The 13,180-nt window shown below is 41.7% G+C and overlaps 1 protein-coding gene across 5 annotated transcripts in view; it reads right to left on the bottom strand.

Moving 5' to 3' along the window:
* Positions 1 to 558: 558 nt before the first annotated feature.
* rgs3a (regulator of G protein signaling 3a) overlaps positions 559 to 13,180 on the bottom strand; it is a 116,184-nt gene continuing 103,562 nt past the window's right edge. For 4 of the 5 annotated variants that reach the window (XM_068335739.1, XM_068335741.1, XM_068335742.1 and 1 more), the window contains 5 exons: positions 12,866 to 12,936; positions 4,893 to 4,994; positions 3,798 to 3,859; positions 2,719 to 2,885; positions 559 to 2,624 (listed from right to left, as the gene is read on the bottom strand). In XM_068335739.1, coding sequence (XP_068191840.1) covers positions 2,424 to 2,624; positions 2,719 to 2,885; positions 3,798 to 3,859; positions 4,893 to 4,994; positions 12,866 to 12,936 — 603 coding nt within the window. In that variant the 3' untranslated portion in view covers positions 559 to 2,423. Of the gene's footprint in view, positions 2,625 to 2,718; positions 2,886 to 3,797; positions 3,860 to 4,892; positions 4,995 to 9,933; positions 10,107 to 12,865; positions 12,937 to 13,180 lie in introns of those variants that run through there. The other variant, XM_068335743.1, reaches the window with a different exon arrangement.

Genomic DNA, 13,180 nt, shown 5'->3' with positions numbered 1-13,180 from the left:
TCTAATGAGTTGGTCCAAACTACTTTCTTGCTTTACTGTGACGTCATGAACAAGCACTCAGCACCAGCAGGAAAATCTCCACAATGTTATATAAATGAAAGATCAACATAGATTTCCTTTTATAGTTTTGCTTTTGATAATAACATTGTCCTCAGCAGGATCCGGGCTTACACAAACACTTTCATGACTGAGTGTTGGGACTTTCAGTTTAGCCATTTTATCTTAACCACTTTATTTGAGACATAACAAGAGCAAATTAAATGCATAAAGGTTCATTTATGTTATAACTGTCTGATGTTTTGATTATTGTTATTCATTTATGTATTTTCAGGATCAATTTCTTTCATGCATGAAGGTTCCAAGTATTATTATTGTACAGTTGAGAATCAGATAGATGGATAGATAGAACTAACTTTTTTTTAAATCGGTACAGAATCACATCATGGTAAAATTGCGTTTTCAGATCTATCACACAGACTGGTATCAATAAGAAAGCAAACGATCACAGAACATTGGAGCAGATGGATCACTGAAGAAAGAAAAATCCAGACCACACACTTCTCGTCATCAGTTGGTTGGTTTATTTATAATTAGCATTGACACCATGTACTCTACTGTGTTTTCTTGCTGTCATAGGAGATGCATTTTGAATTGTAAACAGTAAAATTAATAAAAATGCATTTCAGAAAACTCCTTATACAGGCAAAGTATAACCAGGGAACGAGCAGATTGTAACAATGCATGTCATCTTATAGTCTGAGTCTCTTATATTTACATAGATACAACCGGGTTCAGCAACGACCTTCTGGTTTTCTGTTGTTTTTTTTAAATTTTTTATTGTGTTATCCCATAGTTTTCTTAAAGAATTATATTTACAACCCCCTGCCCCCACCCCACAACACGCACCCCCCGGCTGCCTGCTGCCAGGGTTAATAATACACAGTTAAATCACTCGCTTGAAATTCATTACGCTACTTATGTTTCTTGAAAGTTTGCATTGTAAGTGAACCCTAACGCTCTAAGTTTGTTTTTGTCTCTTAACAAATAAAGTTAATACGGAGCTCAAGCCATTTGTCTCCCCTCCCCCAAAATGATCCAAATAAATGAACAAATCAAACATGATAATAAAATAAAATACAAAATAAAAAAATATTGCACTTAAACTTCAGGACAGCATTGGACCTGTTTGGTGGTTGAGAGGAAAGCCGGAGCTTTTAGCTGAGTCCTGCAGAGGAGGCGTCCGTCGAGTTCATCTAAATAAATAGGCAATATTTTGTACAACATGAAGCATTTCTTTCCTCTGCCTAGGAAAAAGAGCAACCGCTTGTGTATTGCTCAAAAGAACTAGGGAGTGCAGGTTGGAATTCTAAAGCATATAAAAACAGTGAGTGTGTAGAAAAACAGAAAGAGCTGAGAAGACATAACAAGTGGGAATCTGTCGCTGCAATGTCCTGAGAATGCTTCCTCTGCTAGTCCGGAATGAGCTACAAGGTTATAGGAGATGTTTGGGAATATGTTTGTCTCTTTCTTGATGAGTTGTCCTCCCTTGTTGTAAACAGTCTTTGGAGACAGACTTTTAAAGATATCTGCATTTCGTCACAGCTACAGTCCGTCGGTCGTTCATACATTTCCTTTCTTCGCTCACATTGGCGACTCCATCTTTGTCCCTGCTGAACGTTTACAGTATTTGTTCCACAATCTTGGGATGAACGAAGGATGAATTGAGGTGAAAGCTGTTTGTAGAAGCTCCAAGAGGGGTGTAGATGTTTATCAGAGATGCAGTAGATAAAACAGTGCAATCTCTAATTTTTTCCACCCTTCTATCATAACATTTAGATCCTGATTAAAAGAAAACACCAAAGGAAAAAAAACAGAAAAACGTGCCGTACCAACATCTTTGTGGTGGACTCATGAGGATGAGGTGGAGGAAAGGAGGGAATTTGAAAGGAAGTTTAAAAAGAAAAATAGTGACAAAACAGTACCAGACTGTCTTCGTGTCTGCGGGGGTTTTTCTCAGAAACTCCTCCTTTTCTCCAGTACAACTGGACAAAACAAGTTCATACGACTGACACCATAAAAAAACAATGAGACAGTGATCAGACCAAAGTCCGGCGCCTGTGCCAGCCCTCGCTTGCGGACTTGTGAATTCTTAGCGAAATCCATTCATTAGTCCATTCATTCATCCATCTACCTTGACAAACAGATCAACTACATTCCTTAGCAGTGCCATTGCTTCTCCGTGTCCTCTCATACCATCACAATAACAACCAATAAAATAAATCGTAGTAGACAGGATGACACACACACACACGCACACGCACACACATACACACACACACAAGGCAAATGAACAGACAAACTGCCCCCCTTTTTTCTCTCATCATCATCGTCTTTCTATTGTCGTCATGTCTTTTGCGGGTCTCTTATGATGAGGATGGAGCTGGGGCGGAGCTGGGCTTTTTTTGGTTGATTAAGTCCGAGTAGAGTTCAGAACGCAGAAATCTGGGATATGAGTCCTTCTCCATCAGCCCGTATATCCGCCTCTGCGCTAGATCAAAGCAGGAACGCGTCACATTCTGCAAGTTGTCCTTCGTGTGATCTCTGGTGTAAGAATCCAAGTTCACCTGCAGGGGAAAATGAAACAAGTGAGTGTGTTGGAAGGTTCCACCCTTCTTTAAGGGAATCAATAAATCATTCTGCGCCATTATTTTCACTCACCTCTTTACAAGACTGGATGGCGATGTATTCTGCAAAGATTTTCTTGGCTTTTGAGGCCATCTTGGACTGAGATTTGATCTTCTTGTATTCCTCACAAGCTAGCCAGAATTCCAGATTTTCCTCGCTGAACTCAGTGCGCAGAAAAGCTCTGAATGCTGCCAGGCCATCTGAGGGAGAAGGAGGGAAGGAGGAGAGAAGAGAATAAACAAGGAGAGTGTTAACTTGAGCACCATGGCAACCGCAGAGATGAAGTGCTCCTTAGAGTTTCAGCGCCTAAAATAGCTTTTCTGGCCTTTCTGTGGAGTCATGCGGTTGGAATAAAGTGAGACAAAAAAAATAACACTCCCAACACAGCAGGTCATTTTTCAAGTCATTCCAGTGACATCAATCTGACCAAATCTGTCCTCAATGTTCAGCATGGCATCCATGCATCCCCTATGAACTCCCCTGTGAATGAACAAAGAAACCGCTGTTCCACTGCAAGAGACAAAATGACTAATTCTGGTGCTTCATGCTATTTAAGTTTCCGTCCAAGTTTGTGATTTGAGGAAGACGGAATCCGGAAGAAAGAATGGCAGGAAGCCACGTCCGCCCACTTCTCCCGTCTGCACCTTTCCGTTCCCATGAATCACCCACGCTGATAAGCAGGGCCAAAGCTGGCAGTCATCTCTTACTTCATTCCGCTTAGCAGAAGTGAGGTAAGAGATAGAAGAGGGAAAATTCAGAGCCCAATGAAGACCAGATGTAGTGCTGGCTTTGCATCAGCTTACTGCTCTTACAAAAAAAAAAACAAGATCGGGAGCAGACGGTGGAATTGCAGAAAACCAAAATAGCAACACACCAGGAGGTTGTGTCTCTCTCTATGAAATGCACAGTCTGTGGGGATTAAGGCACTGCAGCAATGTACCTATATGTAATCCGTACATGAGCACATACATATTTTTTAAGTCCTTCATTCACCCCCATTGCAACAAATAACACTGTAAAAAAAAAAATAAAGAAATAAAGAACAAAAGAAAGAATTTTGTGTATTTTCAGCAAATTAGAGACAAAAAGAAAACAAATAAACTGTAACTTACATTTGTGCGCCAGCAGCTTGTCCAGTGAGTCCCCCCATTTGAGTGCTTCTTCTGGGGTGGGCCTGCAGATGAAAGCAGAGCGGTTCTTTAACAAGCCCATCTCAGCCAGGTTTCTCATTGTGTAACCCATCCGCAGAGCTTTGGCTATGGATAGATGAGTGGAAACGTGGACGTGTGTAAATCCTCTCCCCGCTGTGTGTCTACTGGTTCATCCCTCACACTCATCCAGACGCATGGATGCCTACAGCAGTGAGTGTCAGCTTCACCCTGATGCGGGAAGGGTTTTATATTCCCTGTGAATGCAACTTGAAAAGCAGGAGGGAGGGGAGAATGTGGGGGTGGGGCTACTGCCGACCAATTGGGATGTGTCATCTGGTTCAGAAACCTCCCCCCTCAGGTCTGGCTGCCCCCTGCTGCCTCCTCCTGCTTTCAGTTCTCCACTATAATGCATTCCCTTCATGGGGCCCATCTCACACACACTGGGATCTACATGAGAGGCTTGTTTTTGACACCGTAAGAAAGAGCTTCCTACGCAATTCAGGGTGCATTTAAGTCAATATGAGTAAAACTTTAAGATGAGAGTGAACACATTTTACTGAACACATTTTAATTTGAATATTTTCTTTGCCTTTAATTAATTGTTTATGTTTTCACAATTTTTTAAATGTAATTTTAATTTTATGTTATTAACTGTATTGATCTCTGTAGGGATATTATTATTCTAAATGACATCTAAATGACATCTACTAAATCGCTGAGAGGGGATCTGCCCTTAAAATTTGCTCTTTAATGGAATATTTTTACAGTTATGTCTTACATATTGCATTTTTGTGATGAAAATCACCGAACCATGTTTGATTTTACAACAGAGGTGAAATTGCAGCGAAATAATTGATTGTATTGACGATCGACTATTCAATTACCCTTTCTACTGACATGCAATTGTTCCACAAACATTCTCTCTTTCGTGTCATTCCAGCCACACATTCATTCCATGTTGCTGCCATCATGTCTATTTGCCAAGGCCAGGTCATCACCCAGAAAGCAGCCTCACACACACCCCCGTGCACATGCTGTGGGGAAGTTGCCACTTACTTGACTGACTTCATAGTTTTGTCCAACTTGCCGGCTGTGTTGCTTCCTGGGGATTCATTCCTCCTCCGCAAGAATGCTAGTCGGTTCTTCATGTCTTTGGCCCTGAGTGGAAGAAAGGGACAGAAAGATGTGTGAATAAAGGAGGAAAATGATGAAAAAATCTGAGAAAGGACAAGCGGTAGAAAATGGAATATGAAAAAATGACAAAAATAAACCAATAAGAGATGAGGCAAGAAAGTCCAAAGTCCACAAACAAAACAATCCAAGCTATGGGAATCACCAGATAAGTTCTTCATCACTGTAAATCCAATCCACAAGAAATCAAAAAGACAAACACCAGAAAAGATGGAAATAAGAGGTATTATATGTACATTTTAATCTTCAGGCAAGTGTAGATTTGGTGGAAAAGAATTCTTCCAAAGTGCGGATGTCAAGCTTTGTTTCCTGGCTTTGCGTCGGGATTGCTTCGATCGGTCTAACGTCTCATGACAGACTTTGTAAAAGATGCGTCCCTGGCAGGTTCCTCAGCAGGGACTGAGCCAATGTGACAACGAGAGAGAAGAAAAACTCAATCTCACTCGTCTGTTTCATCCTGCCATCCTGCCATGCACCTGGAGGGGTTCGTCGAGAGTGAGTCGGCCCAGGCCGAGAGCGACATGGGACAGTGACCCCCGCGCCCCTCTGATGCCAACATCCAACATCCTCCTCACCAGCAACTTTTAACGTCTAATCGTTCTTGGACAAATTCACATTCACTAAGAACCCCTGCTGCACATCTCTGACGTCACACGGGGTGAGACACCGACCCTCATTCCCCACAGTCTGCATCCGAATTCTGCGTATTCCCATAATCCCCAGGTATGTGTCCTGGCTTTTCCCGACCTGAAGCACGTGCTGCCTCAATGGGATGTGACCTCACTCAACACCCATTTCCTGAGCCCCTGCTTTTGATTTCCACTGTGGATTGGGTGGCCCGCTAATAACGCAGAGCGGAAGTATGCGCTCGCAGGCCCTAATCACCGCAAGCTTTCCCACTGCCAACCCATAGCGTCCCAGGGGGGCACGTACATCCCAAATTAACAAACAGGGCTTCAAGTAATAGACATTTAGTCAAGTATGCACATGGGAGGGGGGGACACACTAGTGCACAACTGCAGAGTAGGGCAGCCACTAAACGGAAATACACTCAAATAGGGACGAAAGAACACCCACATAATATTTCAAAGACCCCCCCATGCCCAGCACCTGTGCCAAGTCACTTCATTGGTGCTTTCATGCCAGTCACAGGTGTGTGTGTGTGTGTGTGTGTGTGTGTGTGTGCGTGCGTGCGTGCGTGTGTGCGTGCGTGTGTGAAGATGGGTTGGGCTAATTCATGTTAGTGTAAATGCACAGCCCTTCCACAGCACCAGAACAGAGAACACACTCAGCTGTCTGATGTGAGTTTTTTCCAAATGTTGCAGGAGGGCAAAGGCAGACAGAATGAGGCTGCAGGAAGCCACAAATGAATGGCTCCTTTAAGATCAGGATGAGTGCGACTTTGTGGGTGTATTGATTCGGGTGTGTTTGGTTTCTGGTGGGTTCAGCTGCTGCACATTACTTTCCACGATTCAGAGAACCACAAGAGGCTTTTCTTTTTCAAAAGTGACGGTGAGGTTTAGGAACGTTAGAATGACCAAAACACGGGGAAAAAAAATAATCATGGGCCAGGGTAGAATGTAGATAAAGTTATGTGAAATGCTTTCTTTTCATTCAGATGAGGTAGAATAGAAGAAATTGAAAAAATAGATGAAGCACAAAGACTGAAATACTCATACAGGAAGCGGAAAATTCACTTAATACCTAAATGTTCACAGCATCAATGATGGAGAGGTGACTCATGCATTTATTGAAATAGAATATGTGCCCTGTATGACGTACTGTAGGCTGAAACCAGATGCTGCACAGACGAACAAAAGTCAGGCCTCTGATTCATGAAAACACTATAGTCCTATAATGCACCATAAAACAGCTCAGAGACTGGAGAACATTACCCAAATAAAAACTCCCTTGGCATTAAACAAACTCGTAACATCTCTGCAGGATTCATTACTTCGCTCTACTTTCAAGTTGCGCTCAAAGCAATGTGCATGTGTTAGCTAACACTGCCGCAACCTTACCCGTTCATGTAATAAAGAGGAGACAGTTAATAAGGTTGGAAAAAAAGACATGTATTGTGTATTTTTTGGCTTGACAAAAGACAACTTCATAAATCTCGTCTGGGCTTCATTCAAGCCTAGCCTGTCGCTATTGAGGTGACAATGATATCATAAAAACAGTCACTTTAAGGACAATGCATGCTGCCACCAAGTGGGTGTCAGGGGGTACTGCAAAAAAATATTTCAGATAGCTTGCCTGGCTGATTTTTTTTTTTTTTTAAAAGGTGGCATCATCCAGTGGTTTTTACTTTTCATAAACTCAAATGTGGTAAAGACACTACTCATAGAAATAAACAAGCCGGCTTACATTTCTTGTCGCTGCCTCAGTCGAGTCACTTGTCATTGCCCGATGGAGGTAGCATGAGTGTGAGGTATGTGTGACTGCAGAATGTGTGAGATGTCTGCAGCATAACTGAGGGAAAGAATTTCTTCCCGCGTCACAACTCAAATGTCAAAGGAATATTCTCACTGTGAAATTATTAGCTCAACAACTACCTCCAGGAAAGATACAGATGCGTTCATCCATTCAATATCGGTCGTGCAGGGAAGGGACTGCAGACAAATCAGCATCCTTCAGACCAGAGATGACAGAAGTTCATTTATATTTATACTTGACAAAAAGAGGAAATAAAAAGAATTATTTTAAAAAAAGCCGAAATTGAGGTATTCATTCAACTGCTTTGCTCATATGAAAAGCTGCAGGCTCTTGAAGGTTCAACTAACATTTTATCTCTAATACAAACTCATGTCATATTAATTTATCATTAATCTAAGGTACACTATAAGGATCTTTATTTCAGCTTCTGTTACTGCGTTTTACAGGCAAAGAGTGAATCAGATGTACATCTGTTGTCGTCTTTGGTCTTTCAACAAAAAATAATTTTTAAGATTTGTTATTATCCATTCAAAACTAATTATGCAAATTTAATATAATCCACAAAGGCGTAAGGCAAGCTTTAAAAACATAAGGAACAGAAAGTACAGATTGTGTCAGTGTTTATGGAGCAAAGCTGAAGAATTTTTCAGGAAAATAAATGCAAGATTGATGCCTGAATATAAGACTACAATGAAAAAGTATTTGTACTTCATAAATTCTGCTGCAGACATTGAGTTTTCGATCTTTATTACAATTCCAGTGACTTACAACAATAAATTCCTGTCTAAACAAGTATAAAAACACTCGCATGTTGAGTATAACCCTGACTAAGTATTGAAAGATGAGTAAAAAGTGAGTTAAACATGAAGCCATACATATGAAGCACTCTGTTCTAAAGCCTGGCAACGCAGATAAGAGAAACACAAAAAACCTCCAATTCTCACATTTAAAGTAAAGCCACCACAGAATGATACTTGAAAGGTTATTTACCCACTACTCTGCATTTTGGCTTTCTATGTGCTAATGGAATATCTCACAGGCTCTGGCTTTGAGCACTTCTGTATTTAAAGCTGATAATTTATTGCATTGCTCCAGCTGAGCCTACTAATAGCTCCCTAGCACAGCTAGCACACATCACCACACTCCATTGGATTTATTACATAGCTCTACACTTAACTTAATCTACTAAAACACTGACACATGCTCTGTAGGGGATTATCAAATTAGGATGATCTTTGATGTAGCACGCTGCCACCTATAAAGGAACGCTCCACTGGCTCCCAACCACATTAAATACAACATGTCCATGTGAGTGCTTTACATGCTTGAGTGAAAGAGTGAGAGTCTTTAGCTGCACTGTTATCTTTAGGTTCCTGTACTCCTTATTCCCTCTTTGCTTGACTTACATTAGCTGCAATAATAGCACCCCTTTGGCTATTCCTGGTGTTCTAACAAGTAGGCCGTGCTCCCAGGGAAAGGAGCGCATGGGGGAGCGCAGCAGACGTATTGCAGATCACAATGAATTCATATGTTAAGACACAATACCTCTTTATTTCACTGTTTTTATTTGTTGGAAGTGATTGGAGTCCCCCCCTCATCCCCCCAATGAGTACAGGGGAGGAACTGAAATGCTGAGAACAGCAGCTCAGGGTGAACAAAGTTCACCCCCCCCCCCATGCCATCTATTATTTACTGTGAGCTTGAGAATTAAATTTTTGACACAACATGAACATATGGCTGTCTGTGTGAGGATCATTGAGTCGAGGGTTGTGTTAGTATATCTGTAGCAGTGGGAGTAAAATTGATGCTATTTGGGCTCAGTCTGAACAAACTGTGAGTGTTTGTCCAGTACTTTTCAAAGATGAAAAAATCCAAACACGAAGTGCATTCAGAAACCAACGAGAAGCACACAGCAGCACAGAAAGGCAAATCCTAGCAAAATGAAAGTCACTCTGCAAAATTCCTAGAAGAACAGTGAAAAAGGGAACTGTCCTAAATTCGGTGGTTAAATATAATACCATCTCATTCACAGTCTCCCTCAATCAAGGCCCAAAAAAGGAGCTCTATTTTAGAGAAACTCACCTTCTCAGCCACAAAGACCACATGATCAACTCTATTCTGGAAATCCAGGTTGCTTATATTAAGAAAAAGGTCGAGCAGTCTTCTCCAACTCTTCATCCCCATGGGGAATTCTCCTCCCTCACTGTCTGTGTCCGTCAAATGAGATCCATGCTGAGGTCAGATAGATTTGTACCAGCATGAGAGGAACGACTCTTGTGGGAGGCTAAGCAGCCCCCACCATGCCTTCCTAACCCTCCCATTTGATGTTTCTAATTCTTGATCAGCACACATTAAAGCGCTGATAACCACACACACACACACACACACACACACACACACACACACACACACACACACACACACACACACACACACACACAGACACACACATCTGCTGCTTTGTGCTTACCTTTCAAGGTACTTCTCTGAGAAATCAACCAGTGTGTGGAACATGGGTGACGGCCTGAGTGCAGGTTCTGTTCTCGATCGTAGAGCATTGACTGCATGTAAACGGATGTCAGGCTTGCCAGCGCTCTGAGTCCAGGGGTTTGTTTGACAATGACATTCCTCTAACCCCCTGAGAGGCGATGGTGGTGCTTTATATAGTCTGAGGGGTCTGGAGAAGGCGGCCTCAGGGCTCGCCCAATCACGTCTCATTGTTTAGAGAGGACAGATTCCTTCCACTGAGGTCTGGACAGGTTTTTTAGTTTTACGGGTTGGTAAGTTAAGATGACGAGCATTTTTAACAGAGAAAGTATCTGGACACCTATAATGACCCGATCATCAGCCCCTGTCAGGTTTAGTTTCAGGTTTAGTTTCTTGTGGTGTCTTCATGTATGTGTCGGAATATGATCAGCTTAGTCTAAAGGTTATTTTAGTATGGCTTCTGTTCTATCTGGCTTCGCGGTGTTTTAAACAGGATACCATAATATTATTCAGAAGCACTAGTGTTTATTGATGGATGTGTGTTAAGTTGTCTAAGAGAGGTGACTGAGTACAAAGCTGCTATGGTAACATGACATGCATGTTCCGAACAAGAGACCACTCAGGGAGCTCATATGCTGGCTAGCGCCATTGTTCCTGCTGCTACCCCTCTTCATTACTGCTGCGTGACCCCTTACATGTTGCCATCCTGTCCAATGGTGCATAATTTTGTTTTAAGTAGCCTATTTTCTAATTGTGTTGACAAAATTATTGAAACTTTTTTTTTCGCAGTATTTGAAATGAATTAGTATAAAATCCACACCCATACCCAAAAACACGTGGCATGCAAAGCACAGCCATGCATGCTGCACTCCAACCCACAGATGGGGATTTCTGCGGTGTTTGCATTAAACTCTTTAAAGGCGTTAAATGTTTTGCCTCTTCCATCTGTCTGTATTTCCTGCAGCAGCGACTGCAATCGTAGTAAATGATCAAAAATGTTGATATATTTGACTGTTTCTGGGTTTGCATTGTTTCACCATACAGAGATCTAATGATCTTTAATTACTCGGGAAGGTCCCCTTCAGTCCCGACCATTAACCCCCAGGACTAGGCTGGAGGTTTACAGCTTTATTGCTGCCTGGGGGTGGGGGGAGTTGAGCAGGGATCATTGCTTGGGGAAGAAGAACACCTGGAGAGATGACAAACAAAAGGTGATACTGGAGGGGGGGGGGGCAGGCCAGGATAATTGCAGGAAAACAGCTGTGCCGGAGTCAGAAAACCAGACAGGAATGAAAAATGTAGAAGTGGAGGAAGTGAGGAAAGACAGATAAAGATAAGACGGGAGAATAAAGGGGTTTGGAACAGGGGAAGTCAGGATGATGAGAAGTGGATGACCAGAACGGTGTCTGTTGTTACAAGAAAATTTTTTGCCAACAGCTCTAAAGGACAGGAAGGACGTGATGGGATCTGTAATCTCATAGGAACAACTTCTTCTATATTGTCTATTCAGATGTGTTTCATTAATTCAATGACGATTCTTCCGATAAGGGCAGGATGAAGATTTCTTATAGCTATACACTGACTGAACTCTAACAATCAGACAGGAGAGAAAGCCATCTGCTCGTCCAGCGGCTTCCTCTGCATGTTGTATATCAATGTCCAACAGCTTGGGAAATAACTTCATTTACTTCATGGTGGTTTATATAGAACCCAGAGGTTTCTATCTATAGGAGAAACATATTACATTTGTATTCCTCTGAGTTCCACAGAGAGATAATGTATTGAGGTTATGTTTAGTTAATTATCTGTGTCAAGGAGGTTTGCAAGAAAATACAAAAACTGATAGACAAATGTGCAGGAAATTCCAACCAGTAATGGACCTACATTTTGGTGACGATACCATCAAGGTCTGGATACGAGGAATATGCTGTGTGATTTTTTAGCATTGTGATTTATGGTCGTTTGCATCATTAGTGTTCAGTCAATATAAATAATAATTTCTTTAACAATTATGCAACACCTATTAATTAAACTACATTATCTAAAGTTATCATTTGTTAATCACATATTATTGATGTAAAACTACATTAAAAGTCAAGAAACATCCCATTTCTCAGCTGTACCAATCAATGAACGGTCTGTTTGTGGAAATAAACATACAAGTTTGAAGTTATTTGCAACAGCTTTCAAAAAAGGCAGCATGTTTTGCACTGTAGAAAACATTTGTGGAATCTTAATCACTTAATCTGCTGGTTTACTAAACAACAGAAGACTGAAAACAAAGCAGCAATCAGGTCAGAACATAACCAGCGTGGGCGATTTTACCATTCATAAGGTGAGAGATGTGCTTTCTTCTTGATAGACAAAAGAGTGAATGACGCTCCACCAACAGCTTACGAATCACTGAGGTGTTGACACACATCAGCACAACCAAACAGTCACTATTTGTTCTCAACACACACTTAACCTGTGTGACACACATATAGCACCACGCTCCCCAGCAGCACATCATTTACAACCCGATTAAGCAAGAAGACAATCAGCAGTAAATGATCGGTGTTAACAGCCATTGTCACCAAAAGACTAAAATGTCTATGAACATGAGCCAGAAAAATAGCACAACAGTCATTTAATGTCACACTGAATGAAAATTAAATTAAACAAACCAAAAATGACAGGAAAACAGTTTATAGTGTAACACTTGATCGTCTAATCCAGGTTCACGAGCACTAACACATTGTCACAAGTGTCAATGAACCCCCAAATGCTGAATGACATCATCATGATCACCATCGTGATATATATATAAAACGAGACATTCTTTTCCAACCCATAGTGAGAAGAAACAGATCTTTCAACATGAGCTGAAACTGAAAGCAGCCACAGAAGAATGGGATAAAGGTTTGAGTACTTACAGGTTCTTGGATCTCTTCTTCTTTGTCCCTTTGGGGCCGACCTCGCAGCTACAGGGGGATCCGGCACTCAGCTGAGGGGAGATGAAGAAGGGGAGACACTTCATCATCAGCCCTGTCTGTAGCCTGAAGCAGATTCTGCAGCTGGCTTTACCTCAGCAAGTAGCTAGTTAGTCCAGTGTCCAGTTACACTGGTGTTAACACACCTACACACACACACACAAACACGCACGCACACATGCAACCAGGAACCAAAACGATTAATCCACAGCAGCATTGATGCCCTGCATAAATCTCTAATGGCATCAGTTCTCAGGG

This window comes from Antennarius striatus, chromosome 15 (genome assembly GCF_040054535.1).
Source record: "Antennarius striatus isolate MH-2024 chromosome 15, ASM4005453v1, whole genome shotgun sequence".
In the NCBI taxonomy this organism is placed as follows: Eukaryota; Metazoa; Chordata; class Actinopteri; order Lophiiformes; family Antennariidae; genus Antennarius; species Antennarius striatus.
The sequence above is the reverse complement of the archived record's forward strand: the minus strand, read 5'-3'. Positions and strand labels throughout refer to the sequence as shown.